General features: G+C 46.3%; 1 protein-coding gene across 8 annotated transcripts in view; it reads left to right on the top strand.

The window, feature by feature from the left end:
* Nucleotides 1-23,288, top strand: part of EXOC1 (exocyst complex component 1) — a 143,000-nt gene that overhangs the window by 46,108 nt on the left and 73,604 nt on the right. For all 8 annotated transcript variants that reach the window (XM_063920898.1, XM_063920902.1, XM_063920900.1 and 5 more), the window contains 2 exons: nt 6,880-7,020; nt 16,945-17,050. In XM_063920898.1, the coding sequence (XP_063776968.1) occupies nt 6,880-7,020; nt 16,945-17,050 (247 nt within the window). The remainder of the gene's footprint in view (nt 1-6,879; nt 7,021-16,944; nt 17,051-23,288) is intronic.

The following is a 23,288-nucleotide window of genomic DNA, read 5'->3' as shown; positions in this document are numbered from 1 at the left end:
GCGTCCCCTCGCATGGCTCGCTTCGCTCACCATGCTTCGGGCATGGTGCCTTCGCTTCGCTCGGCACACTTTACCGTTCCAATCATAGTCCACATGGATCGTTAAGTATGAAAAAGTTCCAAAAAAGAAAAAAATTGTGAAAAACTCATGTCGACCTTTTTCCATGTCTACCTTGTTCCTGTCGACCTTTTCTCCATGTCGACCTTTTGTCCATGTCGACCTAAGGTGTGTCGACCAATTGGCGTCGACCTAAGGTGTGTCGACCTTTTTGTTGTCGACCTGGAGTCCGGATACCCTTATAAGACTACCACAACGGATAATGGGACGCCTCTGCAGTTACATTAAGTGAAAAGCTATTACTAATGCTGCAGTCTTGTAGTGGGGGTGTGGTATGTAAGGTCGACAGGGTGTTTAGGTCGACATGGTCTAGGTCTTCAGGTCAAAAGGTCGACATGAGTTTTGGATGTTTTTTGGGTGTTGTTTTCTCCGTACAGTGACCAGGAACCCCAATTAGTGCACCGTGTCCCCTCACATGGCTCACGAGCTTTGGGCAGGTTACCGTTCCCAGTTGTAGTCCACGTGGATCGTAAAGTATGAAAAAGTTCCAAAAAAGAAAAAAAATTGTGAAAAACTCATGTCAACCTAGAACATGTTGACCTAAAGATTCTGTCTACCTAGAAACCATGTCGACCAATAGTAGTCGACCAAAACATGGTCGACCTACTTACTGTCAACCTAAATACCGGATCCCTTGTAGTGGACTGTGCACATGGCGTAGCCTTTAATCGGTGATAGTCAACTAGATACACTTCATGGCTGCACGGATGGTCATTTAAGCTTCAAAATAGCAGAACATTATTTAATGTCATTAATGTGTTAAAATGATACATTTAATCAAATAAAGAGACATCTATCTGTAATAACATATCTACAGGTATTTTAAAGTAGTGTTTAAAGTTCTACCAAACAGGATGACAGGAATGCGCTGGGCGCTGCATGCAGCCTTGGGGCCGCCTGTGGCTCATTACTGTTCTGTATGCTGTTGATTGGCAGGGTTTCCTTGTCTATGGCTCTTACACACAATTCTGGTTTAGTTACACTAAGATACAGCATAGGCAGGATTGTCAAAGAGAGTTCTTGTATAAGAAATTAAACACTTCTATAAATAAGCAGATATAATATTTGCTTATCTTGTACAATTGAAAGCCTGTATAAGAATGTGGACATATAGGGGGTCATTCCGGGTTGTTCGCTCGTTGCCGATTTTCGCTATACTGCGATTAGTCGCTTACTGCGCATGCGCAAGGTACGCAGAGCGCATGCACTTAGTTATTTTACTAAAAACTTAGCTGTTTTGCTGTGGCTTCTGCGGCGCTTTTCAGTCGCACTGGTGTTCGGTAAATGATTGACAGGAAAGGGGCGTTTCTGGGTGGTAACTCAGCGTTGTCCCGGCATTGGCTAAAAAACGCAGGCGTGTCAGGGAAAAACGGGGGAGTGTCTGGAGAAACGGGGAAGTGGCTGGCCGAACGCAGGGCGTGTTTGTGACGTCAAACCAGGAATGAAACGGGCTGAGCTGATCGCAGTGTAGGAGTAGGTCTCGAGCTATTTAGAAACTGCTAAGAATTTTCTATTCGCAATTCTGCTAACCTTTCGTTCGCTATTCTGCTAAGCCAAGATACACTCCCAGAGGGCTGCGGCCTAGCGTGTGCAATGCTGCTAAAAGCAGCTAGCGAGCGAACAACTCGGAATGACCCCCATAGTCTGTACTAAAGATCTGGTAGGATGTTTAACATAATAGGATACTTCTTGTTAGATCATCACGGTTCTGACTTAATTTGCTCCTCTCTTATTTAAAAAAAATCAATAAAATAAATGCACTAGCTATCTGCACGAATGCCCACACTCATTTTCTGGAATCTGGTTTCCCTGGATTTCTTATCACTTGTACTCTATAGTTCTTCGCTATATGAAACACCTGCCAACAGCTTCCCACCCTTCTCCCATCCTTTCCCTTGGGATCCGGACTTTAGGTTGACACTATCTAGTTCGATCACTATTGGTCGACAGTAACTAGGTCGACAGGGTCTCTAGGTCGACATGTTCTAGGTCGACAGGTCAAAAGGTCGACATGAGTTTTGAGTTTTTCACAATTTGTTTTCTTTCTTTTTAACCTTTTCATACTTAACGATCCACGTGGACTAGATTGGGAATAGTAACCTGTGCCGAGGGCAGCGAGTCACCTTACCCGAAGATGCGAGGGGACACGGTGCACTAATTGGGGTTCCCGGTCACTCTACGAAGAAAACGTCACCAAAAAAACATAAAAAACTCAAGTCGACCTTTTGATCTGTCGACCTAGAACATGTCAACCTAGCATCCCTGTCTACCTGGTTACTGGTCGACCTAGTTACTATCTACCTTCCATACCACACCCTTTTTCCCTTATACCCCTTTCAGACATACAGCATAAACCTGGGGTTTTGCCTGTGAACGTGCATTGATATGGGGTTTTTGCTATATGTGAATAGAAACAACCCAGGTTGAAGTCCTGGGTACACAACCCTGCTCTCTATCCAGGTTTTTCCTGGGTGTGACCCAGGTCGCCTCTAGTGTGAATGCATCCAATCTGGGTTTTTAGACCTGGATTGGAAGAAAAGTGTCTGATTGGCTGATCAGCTATTGGCTATAACATAACCCAGCTGTAGACTATTACACAGCAGACTGGGCAAATGCTGTATACATACAGGAAGTTTACACACAAGAAGGGCAGACCTGAACCCGAGGAATGGTAATACTGGCTGATAGCTGGGTGTGGGAGGGGAATGTGGGTGGGAGCACCTTAGTAAGCAAAAATAAAAAATAATTATCTAATAAGTAGCACAATTTTAAAGCAAAATGTATTTAAATAGAAAGTGAAACCACAAATACAGTATGCCATTAATAAATGTCAAAGGCTGAATAATATACATGAAAGCGTCCCCTTTAAATATGCACCAAATTCGAGGTCAGACCCGGGTTCAGTGTGAATGCATCTGACTTAGGAATTTCCCCTGTTCTTGGTGTAGTGTGAATGGGGGACTCAGACTGAGACCCAGGAAATTCCTGGGTAGACAACCTCTATTGTACCTGTGTATTTACTAGGTCTTATGTCTGAAAGTGGTATTACTAATACCACTTTCAGACAGAAAAATCTCAAATTCCCGGTTTTTTTCCGGTTTTGTGAAGCCGGGTTACAGTTCCTAACCCTCTTTCACACAGCACATTTAATCCGGATTATTCCCGGGACGACCCCTTTCAGATAGAACCCGTGTCAACCCTGCAATAGACTTGTGTGTCATAAGAAATGGACTGTTTCTATGGCACACAGAGAAAGTGGGTGGAGACTGCTCACAGCATTGCATTAACCATGGCCGACGAGCTACTGCGGAGTAGCCCGGAGTTCCTGAGTTCTTGCTGTTTTTTGCTGTTTCACCCAGCAAATGAGAGCCTGATGCAGCTGCTTGCACTGTGCTACCTGGCACAGTCTAATGCCAAGAGGAGAAGGGAGCAATTTCTGGCGGAGAGGGCTAATGTTGGTGTACACTGTGGCGTCCTTCACTGTCCCAGTGATCTGCTTCCGTATTTCCTCCTCCCCTCTAATAGCAAGCAGCTCCCTTATCTCTTCCTCCTTCCAGTGCGCCATACTGTCTCTCTCATCCGTCTCCCCTGCAGCACAATTGTGTCCTCAGACGCAAATGCCATGCCCGCTCAGCCAATCAGCGCTGTTAACCGTGACCCGTTTCTAAAATCCCGGGTCGGACCCTTTCCTATAGCCGGCAACCCATGTACGATCTGAGAAAAACCCAGGTAGAAACCTGGGTTGAAGTCCCGGGAATTCAGTCCCGTGTTGACCCTTCAGACAGAAAAAAATCCCGGGTCGACCCTTCCAGATCCGGGTAATTACCGGGTTCTTTTCTCTGTCTGAAAGGGGTATAACACTTCCTTTCCTCTTTCTATCCCCCCATCCCCACTCCACCCGTTCAACATATTATTAAATATTTAGAAAACAATAGTATTACTATATTATTATTATTTTTGGGGGGGGGGGGGGGGGGCGGGCGGGTTTCATTTATTGTAACAATATAAATAAAGTTTATTGGAATCAAATCAGAGGGTAACAGTGTACTTAAATAAGTAGTCAGTAAGTAACCTTATAAAAGATACACAACCAATGGAGGAAGCACTACCGCCTTCACAGGGGAATTTGCAATCTGCCAATAAGACGCAGGTAGCTAGTGGTGCTGGTGATCATCATTGAGGTGTTTTTACACCAGCCTTCAGGCTCCCGCCAGTGATATGGCTGCAGGCAGATGTATATTTGTCTGCATCTGTTTGCAATTTATACAAGCATGCCCTTAAACTTCCCTCTCCAGTGGCAACTGGGGCAAGTGTCGGATACGAGCAGATCTGCCCATGTATGCCGCTTTTTCTGGGGGCAATAATAATTAGCAGATTTTACGCTTCCAAATAGTTGTTTGTCCATTGCCTGCAAAAAGAAGATTAAAAAAAGCAACAATCCCTTCTCCACTAGTAAAAATGGGTATATGTTTCAATTGTTCAGTGTGGATCTTAATAGTAATAGAGTTCTGCAAATACTCTGACTGTGATGTGACTGTGAGAAGCAGCCTGTGCACAATGACCACTTCGGAATCTAGGGTTGATGATGTATTCAGTGACTTACCTGTGCTGCCAGGAAAGCAGATAAGGAGAACGTTACATTTGCTAATGACTCCCCATGATGGTTAGCTGGTCAGTTACCAGTTCTTAGGCACAACATAAAGGAAACAGGGAAAGTTCCAATATATATAAAAGAGTCCTGAACAAGTCGTAGATCATAGAGCTGCCGTACCCTGGAATTCTTAATCCCATCTGGTAGCCTTCACCAATAAATAACAAGGAAGCCTTTTATGTGTTGTTTGGGTACATATGGCAAAGTCTGTGGCATGTTATTATCTTTCCCTCTAATTGCTGTGTGTGGGCTTTTTACTTGTGTGCGGTCTCTAAAATCTAATTGAATTATTGAGCAATATTTATTGCACCTCCTTACATAAAATGGCTAGTTAGGCGCATCTACATGTGATTAATACTTACTTTATCTTCACCGGTCTACAGTGATGCATAATTCATGTTAAAAACATAATGCATATGACAGGTATTACATATTTAATCCCATTTTACAGATGTAAACGTAAATCCACTTATTGTAGTGAATGCTAACTAATTTATGAGATGTGATCCTGTGTTTGCTAAGCAGTTATATACAGTGTATACATGCTGTGGGGAGGGAATGGGGGACATTATAAGTGAGGGGGTGAATGCCAGAAGTGAAAATCTGACTGAATGACATTCCAAAGGTGACATTTGCTGAGGCAGTATCATCCACTAAAATGTGATATATGTATGCAGGGGGCTACTGTACAGATCTAGTCTGCCAACGCTCCATGACATTCTGCCCAAAACTAACTGAACATCCATTTGGAGGGTACCAGCAACCCAGTTCGAGATCGATACCACCACCACAGGCTAAACCTGCTGGATTCCTGGCCTGATCCAATGGTAGATCAGCAGAGGAACGGCAACGCATGCTCTTTTACATGTTTCAGATAGAACACTATGGACAATGCTAGGTGCAAGAGGTTTGTCACAAACAGCTGTTGCTTACCTGTACGCATGTCTTATAATAGCACAGAGATTTAGATAAACACAACAACACTCCAATAGGAAACAGCCGCACAGAAGTACCTGATGTGCTTCACGTTAGTCTCCGTTTGCACAAGATGCGTCACGCATGCGTCTACTTGTGACTTGGACATATCACCCAGTGCATATTCAGACATGTGCCGTTTGCTCGAAATCAGGAGATGCCTCCTATTTCACTAACTAACCCCCTTAATGTAGAAAAGGCCATTCCTCATACAAAGCTAATAAGTAATTCCAACCCCTGTGATAGACTAGGAGAGAAGAGGGTTTTTGTGCTAGCAGCATGATGACAATAATTGGGTCCTTATGGTTAAGAATCATGGTTTAATGTCACTAAACCCAATTTTGTTAGACCCTGATGAAATAATGGTCCTTCCAGAGTTGTCACAGTTGACTGTTTGAGAGGACAGGAAGATAAATCTGGGTTAATGGGAGGCACCTACAACACTTGCTGTCAAAGACCAACGTGTTTCTGCTCCAACTGGGGTCTTTCTCAAGGTCCAAAATAGTGTGATACACTATTTTGGACCTTGAGAAAGACACCAGTTGGGGTGGAAATGTGTTGGACCTTGATAAGAATACCAGGTGGCATTATTGAGACGAAACCCGGTGGTTAACATCTGAGCCTGCCCCAGTGGGAGAACCCAGGACTTACACTGTTTAAAGTGCACTCTGAACTGCTTAAAATCAGTTCATACCAATCCGGTAATTGTCAAAATTTGGCCACTTGGAAATACCTGTGATGTGTGTGGAGTTTATATGTTCTTTGTTTTTGTCATATAAAATTTTTACATTATCAAACAGTACTTCACTATATTTGCCTTTCCCTTCTAATTTGGGTGTATCTGAATGAGCCTAATAGAAGTATACTGTGAGATATGATATCTGCTGTGTCCGAAGTGGCATATTCATGAACAACCTACATATGCAGTAGTGTTGGATACGTTCTGTTCAACCTATTCTGGCACATATTTGGTGAAGGTGTGAGGAGACCTTTAAGTAGAATATTGAACCTTCCTAGCTGTGTTTTTTGTTTTTTTCTCCTTGTGCGCACTACTAGGATTGTCTATTTTATATATTAACTGCGATGCTGGTTTCAGAAAGGTAATTGTTTTTCTTTGTTTTGTGGTGTTTACAAAGGGCCACGACCAGACTTCATCCCTCTCTGCAGAAATGACATTACCAAACCACCACCCTTTTCACCGTGACCTTCTACGATACACAAAGTTGATGGAGTGGCTCAAAAACACAGAACGTGCAAGATATGAAGGACTTGCGAAGGTGTGTGATGTTTTGTTCTTCCCATGTCCCTGTGCATGTCTGCCTGCTCATGTGTCCACAACTGCACGTATTAGATGGGGAACGATCTGCATTACCATAGCTTTCAATATGCATGTGTTATTTCCGGGAGGCATGTTGCCATGTCTGCTCCTGTATGCTTCTTGGTACCCTCGAAGTGATCAAAACATTGGCTGTACAGGTTGAGTATCCCATATCCAAATATCCGAAATACGGAATATTCCGAAATACGGACTTTTTTGAGTGAGAGTGAGATAGTGAAACTTTTGTTTTCTGATGGCTCAATGTACACAAACTTTGTTTAATACACAAAGTTATTAATAATATTGTATTAAATGACCTTCAGACTGTGTATATAAGGTGTATATGAAACATAAATGAATTGTGTGAATGTAGACACACTTTGTTTAATGCACAAAGTTATAAAAAATATTGGCTAAAATTACCTTCAGGCTGTGTGTATAAGGTGTATATGTGACATAAATGCATTCTGTGCTTAGATTTAGATCCCATCACCATGATATCTGATTATGGTATGCAATTATTCCAAAATACGGAAAAATCCCATATCCAAAATACCTCTGGTCCCAAGCATTTTGGATAAGGGATACTCAACCTGTAGTATATTTGTTAATGTATACTATTGGGATGTTGATAAAAAAATAGAAAGTCCTCATATGATTGGAGAGAGCATATGGAGTGTGGGACAGGGAATGAATACTGTCAAAATGAATACGTTTAATTAAAATATAATCTATATAAAAAAAAATAAAAAAAAAATATATATATATATATATATATATATATATATATATATATATAATAATTCTACAAATTCTTTCCTGAATCAGACATGCACAGTAGGAGCGTGTCTGAGGCTGGGTGCACACCTGACCGACATGTTGGCAGACCCACCGTTGCGCAGACCGAGCGGACGATCCAGGTAAGTATACACACTTGCCAATCACACAGCTGTCCTGCTCAGCTGTCACATCAGCCCCCTGCAGCAAGTGTACGGGCAGTCTGCGTACCGCCCGTACACACAGCCAGATGCGACGATATAGCTGCCATCTACTGTGCTGCACAGCCGACGCGATATGTCTGTGAGCGACGTTGTTCAGACATATTGGGGGTACACACCCGTCAAAAGGCTCACGATATATTGGCCGTTTGCACTGTCATCTAGCGTATACTCCGCTTGACTCGGGACAGATTTGTTTCTCTCTGACAACTTCCCCCTGCTAACGGATAAGTGCTGCCAGGGTAAGTGTAGGGAGGGGGGATGAGAGGAGGGCTTCTGAACTGGCAAATGCTGGCTCCAATATACTAGTAATAGTAGTTTAGTGCAGGAGATTGTGTGTATGTATATAGGTATACAGTACTACCATATACTGTATATATGATTATTAGCTCCTAACCTTCTTTGGTTGATGTTGTGGTAACCACTAATGCATGATGGGATTTTGCAGCAATCCACTGAGGTCTGGTTTGATACCCGTCATGGCTTAACTAAGTGGAGTTTGTATGTTCCCCTTGTGCTTGTATGGGTTTCCTCCCTTGCTCCAAAAATATACTGGTAGGTTGTTAACAAAACAATTATGCCGTGTGTGTGTGTGTGTGTGTGTGTGTGTCCGTGTCCATGTGGTATTGAATATAGGGGGGTATTCAGTTAGTGCTTTTTTTCCCCATTTTTAGGTTGTATTTGCATTCGACCTATTCATTTCCCGTGCCGGCACTGGCGAAAACCACGTGTATCGGCGAATTCGCCACCGATACACGTGTTTTGGCGAATTTGCCCGTTATTAGCGCAATTTTCTCCCATGCAGATTTGACGGGGAAAAAAGTGAAACTGCATGGGTGAAAATGGCTAAAAAAAAAACAGGCGAAAATGCCCGCAATTGAATACCCTGTGTCGAATTAGTGCCATTTTTTTCAACAAGTCGAAAAAACAGCACTAAATTGAATACCCTCCCCCCCCCATAGACTTTAAGCTCCATTGGGGAAAGGACTGATGTGAATGGCCAAACATTCATTGTGAAGCGCTGTGGAATATGTATGTGCTATATAAATAACTGGTAATAAATAAATCTCCTTTCTCTTTAATTGTTGGTATTTGTGACCACGCTCTGTCAAGTCCTCAGTCTCTCACAACACATTTACCAATCAGGAAGTGCAATCAACTGAGTGAAGCATGTTTATGCATGCAGGCTTTCACATTACCCAATCAATAATGCTATTTCCCTTCCTTTCCCTTGACAAAGAAGACATGGTAAATGCTATTCAGAATTTTAGTACATGATATACAAGTGCATGGAATAGAGTTTATTTACAGTTGGTTTTGAATATTGTTACTTCTTGGCATATAGCAGCCTTCCGCTCATTAATGGTTCTTGGCCGATGTGTGTAGACCTCAGCTGTCAGATGGCCCCGTTGGCTGTGTAGGGGCCTCGCATGAAGCTGGTGAGGATTGTTTTCTACCCAGTAACAAAAATTCTGCTTATTAACGTAGCCAGAATAACAACAACTACAAAAGTGTATCACAAATGAAGGCCACCATCTTGGTGTTATCATATCCAAAACCAATTAAAAATAAACTGTATTCCACGCACTTTTAGACTATGTACTGCACTAACATTTACCAGGCCTTTTGTGTTAACCTTTAAATTCTGGGAGGTTTTTTGCCTTACCCTGTATAAACGATAGGTTTATGTCTGTCAACCTACTATATGTGTGACTAGAGAAACTAATGACAAGTAGTGTTCTATTTATACAACACAAAGTCTATGTACTGTAATCTGATTGTTTTAAAGTCTAAGAATTTTGAAGCTGTTATAGTGTGGAACTGGGAAGAGAGAAAGGGTGTAGCCATAGGGCCGACATGTTATAGTGTGGAACTGGGAAGAGAGAAAGGGTGTAGCCATAGGGCCGACATGTTATAGTGTGGAACTGGGAAGAGAGAGAGGGGTGTAGCCATAGGGCCGACATGTTATAGTGTGGAACTGGGAAGAGAGAGAGGGTGTAGCCATAGAGCCGACATGTTATAGTGTGGAACTGGGAAGAGAGAGAGGGGTGTAGCCATAGAGACGACATGTTATAGTGTGGAACTGGGAAGAGAGAGAGGGTGTAGCCATAGGGCCAACATGTTATAGTGTGGAACTGGGAAGAGAGAGAGGGGTGTAGCCATAGGGCCGACATGTTATAGTGTGGAACTGGGAAGAGAGAGAGGGGTGTAGCCATAGGGCCGACATGTTATCCAAGAATACTGACAAGGTAAACATGTTTTCTCTGACGTCCTAGTGGATGCTGGGTACTCCGTAAGGACCATGGGGAATAGACGGGCTCCGCAGGAGACTGGGCACTCTAAAGAAAAGATTAGGTACTACATCTGGTGTGCACTGGCTCCTCCCTCTATGCCCCTCCTCCAGACCTCAGTTAGAATCTGTGCCCGGCCAGAGCTGGTTGCACACTAGGGGCTCTCCTGAGCTTCCTAGAAAGAAAAGTATTTGTTAGGTTTTTTATTTTCAGTGAGATCTGCTGGCAACAGACTCACTGCTACGTGGGACTTAGGGGAGAGAAGCAAACCTACCTGCTTGCAGCTAGCTTGTGCTTCTAGGCTACTGGACACCATTAGCTCCAGAGGGATCGAACACAGGGCCCGACCTCGATCGTCCGTTCCCGGAGCCGCGCCGCCGTCCCCCTTGCAGAGCCAGAAGACGGAAGAAACCGGAGGAAATCGGCGGCTGAAGATTTCGGTCTTCATTAAGGTAGTGCACAGCACTGCAGCTGTGCGCCATTGCTCCCTATGCACACCACACACTCCGGTCACTGATGGGTGCAGGGCGCTGGGGGGGGGGGCGCCCCGGGCAGCAATTAGAGTACCTTACATGGCAAAAAGCACATAATACAGTCTAATAAACTGTATAAACTGTATATGTGCATAATCCCCCGCCATAAAAGTATATAAAAAAGCGGGAGAAGTCCGCCGAGAAGGGGGCGGGGCTATCTCCCTCAGCACACCGGCGCCATTTTCTCTTCACAGCTCCGCTGGAAGACAGCTCCCCAGGCACTCCCCTGCAGTTTCCAGGCTCAAAGGGTAAAAAAGAGAGGGGGGGCACTAAATTTAGGCACAAACTGAGTATATTAAGCAGCTATAGGGAAAAATCACTTTTGTTAGTGTAAATCCCTGTTTATATAGCGCTGTGGTGTGTGCTGGCATACTCTCTCTCTGTCTCCCCAAAGGACTTTGTGGGGTCCTGTCCTCAGTCAGAGCATTCCCTGTGTGTGTGTGCGGTGTGTCGGTACGGCTGTGTCGACATGTTTGATGAGGACGCTTACGTGGAGGCGGAGCAGGTGCCGATAAGTGTGATGTCGCCCCCTGCGGGGCCGACACCTGAGTGGATGGATATGTGGAAGGTATTAACCGACAGTGTCAACTCCTTACATAAAAGGTTCGATGACGCAGCTTTGGGACAGCCGGCATCTCAGCCCGCGCCTGCCCAGGCATCTCAGAGGCCGTCAGGGGCTCAAAAACGCCCGCTACCTCAGATGGCTGACACAGATGTCGACACGGAGTCTGACTCCAGTGTCGACGAGGATGAGACAAATATACAATCCACTAGGGCCATCCGATGTATGATTACGGCAATGAAAAATGTGTTGCACGTTTCTGACATTAACCCGGTTACCACAAAAAAAGGGTATTATGTTTGGGGGGAAAAAGCAGCCAGTGACTTTTCCCCCATCTGATGAGTTAAACGAATTGTGTGAAGAAGCGTGGGGTTCCCCAGATAAGAAACTAGTAATTTCTAAGCGGTTACTAATGGCGTACCCTTTCCCGCCAATGGATAGGTTACGCTGGGAGACATCCCCTAAGGTGGACAAAGCGCTCACACGCTTATCAAAAAAGGTGGCACTGCCGTCTCAGGATACGGCCGCCTTAAAGGAGCCTGCAGATAGAAAGCAGGAGGCTATCCTGAAGTCTGTGTATACACACTCAGGTACTATACTGAGACCTGCTATTGCTTCAGCATGGATGTGCAGTGCTGCAGCAGCGTGGTCTGATTCCCTGTCTGATAACATTGATTCCCTTGACAGGGACACTATATTGCTAACCATAGAGCATATTAAAGACGTAGTCTTATATATGAGAGATGCACAGAGGGACATTTGCCGGCTGGCATCTAGAATTAATGCGATGTCTATTTCTGCCAGGAGAGTATTATGGACTCGGCAGTGGACGGGTGATGCTGATTCTAAAAGGCACATGGAAATTTTGCCTTATAAGGGTGAGGAATTGTTTGGGACGGTCTTTCGGACCTCGTATCCACAGCAACAGCTGGGAAGTCGACTTTTTTACCTCAGGTTCCCTCACAGCCTAAGAAAGCACCGTATTATCAAGTACAGTCCTTTCGGCCTCAAAGGCAAGCGGGTTAGAGGCGCGTCCTTTCTGCCCAGAGGCATGGGTAGAGGGAAAAAGCTGCACCATACAGCCAGTTCCCAAGAACAAAAATCCTCCCCTGCTTCCACTAAGTCCACCGCATGACGCTGGGGCTCCACATGTGGAGCCAGGTGCGGTGGGGGCCCGTCTCCGGAACTTCAGCGACCAGTGGGTTCGCTCACAGGTGGATCTCTGGGTTCTACAAGTGGTATCTCAGGGATACAAGCTGGAATTCGAGACGTCTCCCCCTCGCCGTTACCTCAAATCAGCCTTGCCAGCTACTCCCCAGGACAGGGAGGTAGTACTGGCGGCAATTCACAAGCTGTACCTCCAGCAGGTGATAATAAAAGTTCCCCTCCTTCAACAGGGACGGGGTTACTATTCCACAATGTTTGTGGTACCGAAACCAGACGGTTCGGTGAGACCCATTCTAAATTTGAAATCCTTGAACACTTATATAAGGAAGTTCAAGTTCAAAATGGAATCGCTCAGGGCGGTTATTGCAAGCCTGGAAGAGGGGGATTACATGGTATCACTGGACATCAAGGATGCTTACCTACATGTCCCCATTTACCCACCTCACCAGGTGTACCTCCGTTTTGTGGTACAGGACTGCCATTACCAATTCCAGACGTTGCCGTTTGGTCTGTCCACGGCACCGAGGGTATTTACCAAAGTAATGGCCGAAATGATGATACTCCTTCGAAAGAAGGGAGTTATAATTATCCCGTACTTGGACGATCTCCTTATAAAGGCGAGGTCCAGGGAGCAGTTGTTGGTCGGAGTAGCACTATCTCAGGAAGTGCTACAACAGCAGCTGGTTCCTACGACGCGTCTGCTGTTCCTGGGTATGATTCTGGACACAGAACAGAAGCAGGTGTTTCTCCCGGAGGAGAAGGCCAAGGAGTTGTCATCTCTGGTCAGAGACCTCCTAAAACCAAAACAGGTGTCAGTGCATCACTGCACGCGAGTCCTGGGAAAGATGGTAGCTTTTTACGAGGCAATTCCATTCGGCAGGTTCCATGCACGGATCTTTCAGTGGGATCTGTTAGACAAGTGGTCCGGATCGCATCTTCAGATGCATCGGCTGATCACCCTGTCCCCGAGGGCCAGGGTGTCTCTGCTGTGGTGGCTGCAGAGTGCTCATCTTCTCGAGGGCCGCAGATTCGGCATACAGGACTGGATCCTGGTGACCACGGATGCAAGCCTCCGAGGTTGGGGGGCAGTCACTCAGGGAAGAAACTTCCAAGGACAATGGTCGAGTCAGGAAGCTTCCCTACACATAAATATTCTGGAACTAAGGGCCATTTACAATGCCCTAAGTCAGGCAAGACCCCTGCTTCAAATCCAGCCGGTGCTGATTCAGTCAGACAACATCACGGCGGTCGCCCATGTAAACCGACAGGGCGGCACAAGAAGCAGGATGGCGATGGCAGAAGCCACAAGGATTCTCCGATGGGCGGAAAATCACGTGATAGCACTGTCAGCGGTGTTCATTCCGGGAGTGGACAACTGGGAAGCAGACTTCCTCAGCAGGCACGACCTCCACCCGGGAGAGTGGGGACTTCATCCAGAAGTCTTCCAGCTGATTGTAAATCGTTGGGAAAGGCCACAGGTGGACATGATGGCGTCCCGCCTCAACAAAAAGCTAAAAAGATATTGCGCCAGGTCAAGGGACCCTCAGGCGATAGCTGTGGACGCTCTAGTGACACCGTGGGTGTACCAGTCGGTTTATGTGTTCCCTCCTCTTCCTCTCATACCAAAGGTACTGAGGATAATAAGAAAGAGAGGAGTAAGAACTATACTCATCGTTCCGGATTGGCCAAGAAGGACTTGGTACCCGGAACTACAAGAAATGATCTCAGAGGACCCTTGGCCTCTGCCTCTCAGACAGGACCTGCTACAGCAGGGGCCCTGTCTGTTCCAAGACTTACCGCGGCTGCGTTTGACGGCATGGCGGTTAAACGCCGGATCCTGATGGAAAAGGGCATTCCGGTTGAAGTCATTCCTACGCTGATAAAAGCTAGGAAGGATGTGACAGCAAAACATTATCACCGCATATGGCGAAAATATGTTGCTTGGTGTGAGGCTATGAAGGCCCCAACAGAAGAATTTCAGCTGGGTCGATTTCTGCACTTCCTACAGTCAGGAGTGACTATGGGCCTAAAATTGGGATCCATTAAAGTCCAGATTTTGGCCCTGTCTATTTTCTTTCAAAAAGAACTGGCTTCACTGCCTGAAGTTCAGACGTTTGTTAAGGGAGTGCTGCATATTCAGCCCCCTTTTGTGCCCCCAGTGGCACCTTGGGATCTCAACGTTGTGTTGGATTTCCTAAAATCACATTGGTTTGAGCCACTTCAGACCGTGGAGTTGAAATATCTCACGTGGAAAGTGGTCATGCTTTTGGCCTTGGCTTCGGCTAGGCGTGTGTCAGAATTGGCGGCTTTGTCATGTAAAAGCCCCTATCTGATCTTCCATATGGACAGGGCAGAATTGAGGACTCGTCTCCAATTTCTCCCTAAGGTGGTATCAGCGTTTCATTTGAACCAACCTATTGTGGTGCCTGCGGCTACTCGGGACTTGGAGGCTTCCAAGTTGCTGGACGTAGTCCGGGCCCTGAAAATCTATGTTTCCAGGACGGCTAGAGTCAGAAAAACTGACTCGCTGTTTATCCTGCATGCACCCAACAAGCTGGGTGCTCCTGCTTCTAAGCAGACTATTGCTCGCTGGATCTGTTGCACGATTCAACTTGCACATTCTGCGGCTGGACTGCCGCATCCTAAATCAGTCAAAGCCCATTCCACGAGGAAGGTGGGCTCTTCTTGGGCGGCTGCCCGAGGGGTCTCGGCTTTACAACTTTGCCGAGCTGCTACCTGGTCGGGATCAAACACGTTTGCAAAATTCTACAAGTTTGATACCCTTGCTGAGGAGGACCTTGAGTTTGCTCATTCGGTGCTGCAGAGTCATCCCCACTCTCCCGCCCGTTTGGGAGCTTTGGTATAATCCCCATGGTCCTTACGGAGTACCCAGCATCCACTAGGACGTCAGAGAAAATAAGATTTTACTCACCGGTAAATCTATTTCTCGTAGTCCGTAGTGGATGCTGGGAGCCCGTCCCAAGTGCGGAATTCTGCAATACTTGTATATAGTTATTGCTTAATTATAGGGTTTTTTGTTCTGAGCCATCAGTTTAATGAGGCTCAGTTGTTGTTCATACTGTTAACTGGGTATAATTATCACACGTTGTACGGTGTGATTGGTGTGGCTGGTATGAGTCTTACCCTGGATTCCAAATCCTTTCCTAGTAATGTCAGCTCTTCCGGGCACAGTTTCCCTAACTGAGGTCTGGAGGAGGGGCATAGAGGGAGGAGCCAGTGCACACCAGATGTAGTACCTAATCTTTTCTTTAGAGTGCCCAGTCTCCTGCGGAGCCCGTCTATTCCCCATGGTCCTTACGGAGTACCCAGCATCCACTACGGACTACGAGAAATAGATTTACCGGTGAGTAAAATCTTATTATTACAGCATGTTAACTGGGGTCGACCACACTTAGGTCGACAGTCATTAAGTCGACCACTATTGGTCGACATGCATTAGGTTGACATGGTCATGAGGTCGACATGGAAAAAGGTCGACATGAGGTTTTTTTAAACTTTTTTTTATGTTATTTTCTTCGTAAAGTGACTGGGAACCCCAATTAGTGCACCCAATCGTAGTCCACCTGGATCGTAAAGTATGAAAGTTCAAAAAATGAAGAAGAAAAAATGTGAAAAACTCATGTCAACCTTTTTCCAGGTGGACCTTGTTCATGTCGACCTAGTGACCATGTCGACCAATAGTGGTCGACCTAATGACCGTATCCTGTGAAGTGGACCGGCATTACAATTGTCAGTAAGCTGCTTTACTATCATCTTTATGCCGATCCGGTTAACATGCTTGTACTTAGGGATCAACATCATCACTGTGAACATAGTGATTGTCCATCCCGCACACCAAACCTGGAAAAGAGGAGGTGGAGAAAAGAGAGACACGGGGAAAAGGGGCGGATGGAGTCACATCATGTGTTTGTAAAATGCTGCAAAAGAGATAACAGAAGGACCTATTATGGGGTTGATTTATCAACGAGTTTTATCATACGCAAAACTCTCTGCGTATGATAAATGGTGTTCCAGCCAATCAGCTCCCGACTGTCGTGTTTGAACAGTGACATTAGGGAGCTAATAGGCAGGAGCCTATAACGAGTTGTAAAACTCATTGCGTATGATAAAACTCATTGCGTATGATAAAACTTGTTGAAAAAATTATCCCTTTTATATGAAATGATGGAGGAATCAAAATGTGAAATGTTGCTACAATATAGTGCATACTATTTACTCCTCAAGCCGCAATTAATTCCTGCTTTAAAGCATTTGATATTTCTTTCTTTTTTTATTATTATCTACTAAATAACCCAGTATTTTATATTGCAGAATTACACGGAAAACATTGTGCGATTGTATGACCGAGAGATCAGGGACTTTTTTGAGGTGGCAAAAAACAAGATGACTGGGGCTACTAAAGAAGGGAAGAAGTTCGGTAAGCTTTGTGAATAAATTACGTTTAATAAGGATTTATATGTATCTTTATAGCATATGTTCCAGGCACGGGCCCCTGTCCTGTAGCATCTACAGTGTAAATAACACAGCACATGGTGTGTGTATTGTACTCCAAACCCATACACATGGAAAGGCATGATTAATAAACTGGCTAAAGGTAAAGTGGGTTTTTTCATCCCATACATTCAATTGTTTCATATTAAATAAATAAGGGACATTCATGACATACAGATCCTTCAAAGGGAGAACACTTTTTGTTTTTCTTTAAGATGTACACAGCAAGTAATCTTCAGTAGGCAATCATTATTTGTATCTCTGCAGCGGGGTACACTGGGATTCCACAGGGAATACATCGGGGTGTAGAGTTGGATCTTGATCCGAGGCACCAACAGGCTAAAGCTTTGACTGTTCCCAGGATGCATTGCACTGCCTCCTCTATAACCCCGCCACCAGGCACTGGAGCTCAGTTTGTAAGTTGGTGCCTGCACAGCAGGTCACTAACAGGTGGGGCTGCGCTAGGCACCCCTGAAAAGAGCTTTTAACAAGACTTCAAGGGCCGCAGCACTTTCTATGTCTTTATGACATTCTGTGCTGCGGCTCCATCACCTCCCCAGCAGCGCTGCATACTCCCGCGGCCAGGTTCCCGGGTACTTGCAGTGGAGGCGCACCGGTCATCAGGTACATCACTGGTGAAGCTCTCCAGGATCGCGTGGCTGCACATCAGGGAGGAGGTAAGCCCCAGGTGGGACCCGCTGGTAAATCGCGGTCCCAGGAGATGGACCACGCCGCTGGCATGGACACTGTACTGCACAGGGACACCGCTATATCCACCAGGGCAGGGAGCACAGGTCGGATTTACTAAAATCCGTTTGATATAGGCTCCACAGTACCCGGTGGTGAAGCCCAGCAGGGGAGATGAGGCACTGACCTGTAGCCCCTCCCCCAGCTACGGGCGCCATCTACTGCTGGTGTTCCCGCCCTGGAGCTGCATTTCACTCTCCCTCACTCCCTGACAGCGATTTTGGCGCCATCTTCACTACTAGCTGGGCTGATCTCCGGGACTGCAGGGCTCTGTCTCCTCTGTAAAGCGGCCTGTCTCATCAGCTCTGTGCATTTACAGGCACTTAAGTATTCTACATGTCATTTTAGACAATGTAATACCCCTTTAACATCGCACAAATAACCCGGTATCGACACGGCAATATGCGGGTCAGTGTGCGATGTGAAAGCTCCTTTGCTGAATTAGCAGGTCGCCTGACCCGGTAATTCAACCCGGTAAAAAAGAAGGGTTATTACCGGGTCAGGTGCAGTGTGAATGGGAGCCGTTCCGATGCGACACGGCTCCCATTCACAGCATAGGGAGAGGCGACGCAGGAGATGAGCTCATCTCCCAGCGCCGCCTCCACCCCCGCCCCTGCTGCTGCTGCGCCCCCCGCTGCTATGGCAACCAACCCGGTATATTGCCGGGTCGGAAAGCCAGCAAAGGAGCGCAAATGCCGGATCCCACCCGGTAAGGACACGTTTCTCTTACCGGGTGGGATCCGGCATTTGCGATCTGAAAGCAGCATAATAGTTAAGAATAAGTGTACTGCTATCTGAATATTTTAGTACAAGTATTCTGTGATATACATCCAGTATCTACTGTGCATTGTTATATCTATACTCATACATCTTTATATGTAAATTTACTAGTCCAGTGCAGTTTTATTGTTTATATGTAATAACTTCTGCATTGTACATGTGACTGAGTGTGCCTGTAGCTGTTGTGTGGGATTCCATTCTCCTGTATCACATACTGCTATCACTATGGGGGTCATTCCGAGTTGTTCGCTCGCAAGCTGCTTTTAGCAGCTTTGCACACGCTAAGCCGCCGCCTACTGGGAGTGAATCTTAGCTTATCAAAATTGCGAACGAAAGATTAGCAAAATTGCGAATAGACACTTCTTAGCAGTTTCTGAGTAGCTCCACACTTACTCGGCATCTGCGATCAGTTCAGTGCTTGTCGTTCCTGGTTTGACGTCACAAACACACCTAGCGTTCGCCCAGACACTCCTCCGTTTCTCCAGCCACTCCCGCGTTTTTCCCAGAAACGGTAGCGTAAATTTACTTGGCGCAGTCGCACTGCGGACATTGCGCATGCGCATTAGCGACTAATCGCTCCGTTGCGAGAAAAAAATAACGAGCGAACAACTCGGAATGACCCCCTATATTCTATACCTTGAGGGCCTAGGTGTGTCAGGGTCCTATATATATATATATATATATATATATATATATATATATATATACACACACACACACACAATTTACAATTTTAGTACTTTTACTGTCTGTTTCAGTCACCTCATACCGCTTAAATCCTGTTTTGTGTCCTGTGTTTACTGTCACATAACATAGGGGGGTTTTGCAGGTATTGTATTTGTCTGGCTATATTATACTGTTACACCCTAAGGCTACATTCCTTATAATGTCTGCCACACAGGGTGGGAAATCTGCGGACGCTTCTGCATCCTGTAGTACTGGCGCCATGGATTACCCTGAGGGGTAAGTTTTAGCTGTTGGCTCAGGCGCTGAGTGCCATACACCCAGTCAACCTGCAGCACCTGTGACCAATCGGGACCCACCTTGGGCAGGGTTCTCAAGTATGCTGAGTACACTTGTGACACGTCTTGTACCCCTTGTGGGACCTCCAGTGTCATTGCAGCCACATATTGTCCCTGTAGTCAATCCGCCTTGGGCGGATATTCTGTCTACCCAATTACAACAATTAAATCAATTCTTGGTTAGACAAAAGTCTACCCCACGCCACTCTGGGGCCAAGCGGTCATCTAAACAGGCCATTTCTTCCTCACAATCCACTAATATTTCAGATAATTCTTCAGATGAGGATGGTGAATATACTGATCCGTCAGACACTGATACAGTTGCTTCTGATGAGGAATCTACAACCCAGGATGATGTTCCTGACCTAGTGGATGCTATTAAGCCAATTCTTCAAATAGATAATGACATTGAGCCTACTACTGTGTCTAAGAAACCTGATAAGTTCAAACGTCAAAAGGTTGCTAAAGTAGTCTTACCACATTCTGACCACTTAATTGACATACGTCAGGAATCCTGGTCGTCGCCAGGGAATAAATTTTCCCTGTCTAAAAATTGCTAGCTCGCTATCCTATCCCTGCGGAGTTGAGTAACAAGGGGGAAACTCCACCGCTGGTGGACTCTCATGTTGCCCGTCTTGTGGTGTCATCTACTCTGCCTGTCACCACTGTCACCTCACTGAAGGAACCGACAGATAAGCGTGTGGAGGGATGCCTGAAGTCTATTTACTCTCTTTCTAGTGCGGTACATAGACCCACTATGGCAGCCTCCTGGGCTGCGAAAGGAATTGAAGCATGGGTTCAGGCAATTGAGGATGAGCTGCCTCAGGATTTTTCTAACACTGCCAGACAATATCTGTCTTATATTACCACAGTCTCCCACTATATTCAGGAGGCGGCCTCTGATGCAGGTGCAATGGCGGCCAAGGCATCTAGTACGCCTATCCTGGCTCGTCGAATTATGTGGTTGAGGTCCTGGAAGGTGGACCTGGACTCCAAAAAGACCTTGAAGGTGCTCCCTTTTAAGGGAAACATCCTATTTGGGGAGGATCTAAACAAGATTGTAACTGACTTGGCTACTGCTAAGACTGCGTGTCTTGCAAATACTAATCCTTCTGCTCTGAAGGCTAAGAGTACCACCTTTCATTCCTTTCGACCTCCAGGGAAAGCAAAGGGTCAGGCGTATCCACGACAGGCTCGTGCTTCCAAAACCACTAAGCCTAAATCTAAACAATCCTGGGCCACCGGTCACCAAGCTTCCAAACAAGGCAAGCCTGCCGCATGACGGGGCGGTCCTCCCCCTTGGGGACCCCAGGGTGGGAGGCCGACTTCTGCAGTTCACCCAGGCCTGGTTAAAGACCACTTCAGACGCCTGGGTGCGGGAAGTTCTCTCTCACGGGTACGCACTCTCTTTCAAGAGATGTCCCCCTCGCCAGTTTTGCACAACGGTTATCCCTGCAGATCCATTAAAAGTGCAAGCTCTACACTTGGTAGTGTCTCAGAGAGGTAGGGGATACTATTTGACCCTGTTTCTAGTTCCGAAACCAAATAGGTCATTCCGGCCTATACTCCACCTCAAATCATTGAACAAGTTTGTGAGAGTATCCAAATTCCGTATGGAAACTCTGCGCTCTATAGTGCTTGCCATGGAACCCGAAGACTATATGGTATCCCTGGACATACAGGATGCTTACCTGCACATACGTATTACCATGTCGCATCAGCAATATCTGCGGTTTGCTATTGTCAACCTACATTATCATTTCCAGGCACTGCCTTTTGGATTGGCCATGGCCCCTCGGATCTTCAGCAATGTCAAGGCCGTGATGATGGCTCTTCTCCGCCGTCAGGGAATCCGGATCCTGCCATATCTGGACGACTTGCTGATCCTGGCTTACTCCCAAGAGGTTCTCCTCAGTCATCTGGAACTGACGGTCCAATTCCTACAAGCCCACGGGTGGCTCATCAACTGGAAAAAGTCCTCGCTGGTCCCTGCTCGGAGCATGGTGCACCTGGGGGCACTGCTGGGGACACAGTCAGCGGCTGTTTCTGTCTGCAGAGAAGGTCCTGAAGCTTCAGGACAGAATAAGATACTTCCTCTCTTACCCAAGAGTGTCGATACACTCGCCGATGCAAGTACTAGGCCTGATGGAGTCGGCTTTCGACATGGTAGAGGTTAATCCTTTCAAAGTGGGATGGCCTGCCTCATTGGATCAGGTCTCAAATGATCTCCTTGACTCTGGAGGTTCTTCTATTACTGAGCCGGTGGCTACAGGACCAACAGTTGAGCAGGGGCCGTCCCTTCTGGATCGCCAACTGGGTCCCCCTGACAACGGATGCAAGTCTGCGGGGTTGGGACGCGGTGTTGGAGCAACACTCTCCTCCCCATAAACATTCTGGAATTGCGGACTGTGTTCAATGCGTTGACACTGGCCCTGCCTCTGGTACAGAACAGGCCTGTTCAAGCACAGTCAGACAACGCCACCATGGTGGCGTACATAAATCATCAGGGCAGCACTCGAAGCCACATGGCAATGTTGGAAGTATCAAAAATCCTCCGTTGGGCGGAACACCATCTGCCAGCAATATCGGCAGTGTTCATCCCCGGAGTCCTCAACTGGGAAGCGGATTTCCTCAGTCGTCAGGACATTCACGCTGGAGAGTGGAGTCTTCATCCAGAAGTCTTTCAACTCCTAGTGGACAAGTGGGGCCTACCAGATGTAGACCTGATGGCCTCTCGACACAATCACAAGGTTCCGGTCTTCGGATCAAGGACAAGGGATCCTCAAGCAGTGTTCGTGGACGCACTGGCAATTCCATGGAACTTTCGGCTCTCATACGTGTTCCCTCCAGTGTCACTCATGCCCAGGGAACTACGGAAGTTCAAGCAAGAAAGAGGAATACTACTTCTAGTCGCTCCAGCGTGGCCCAGACGGCATTGGTTCTCAGACCTGCAGGGTATATCAATAGAGCGTCCTCTTCTACTTCCTCAATGCCCAGATCTCCTCGTTCAGGGCCCTTGTGTCTATCCAGACCTGGCCAGACTGGCTTTGACAGCGTGGTTGTTGAAGCTTCACTCCTGAGGGCCAAGGGATTCTCTGAGGCAGTTATTCAAACTATGTTGAAGGCCCACAAATCGGCTTCTGCACGGATTTATTACAGGGTCTGGAACTCTTACTTCAAATGGTGTGCTGCTAAGAATTATGATGCCTATTCGTTCAGAACTTCTAGGCTTTTGGCTTTTCTGCAACAAGGTCTAGATTTTGGCCTTCGTCTGGCCTCCCTCAAGGTTCATAAATCTGCCTTGTCTGTATGGTTTCAGAGGAGAATTGCATCTATTCCTGACGTTCATACTTTCACTTAGGGTGTTTTACGGATTTAGCCTCTCTATATCCCTCCTGTGGCTACATAGGATCTATCTGTTGTCTTAAATGCCCTACAAGAGTCTCCATTTGAACCTCTTGAGTCTGTGGACCTTAAATGTCTTACGCTTAAGGTCGTGTTTTTACTGGCTATTGCCTCTGCTAGGAAGGTGTCAGACCTAGGCGCTTTATCCTGTCGACCACCCTTTCTGATTTCTCTAACGTCCTAAGTGGATGCTGGGACTCCGTAAGGACC

The sequence above is a fragment of the Pseudophryne corroboree genome, chromosome 1 (genome assembly GCF_028390025.1).
Source record: "Pseudophryne corroboree isolate aPseCor3 chromosome 1, aPseCor3.hap2, whole genome shotgun sequence".
Taxonomy (NCBI): domain Eukaryota; kingdom Metazoa; phylum Chordata; class Amphibia; order Anura; family Myobatrachidae; genus Pseudophryne; species Pseudophryne corroboree.
This window is presented reverse-complemented; position numbering and strand designations above follow the sequence as displayed.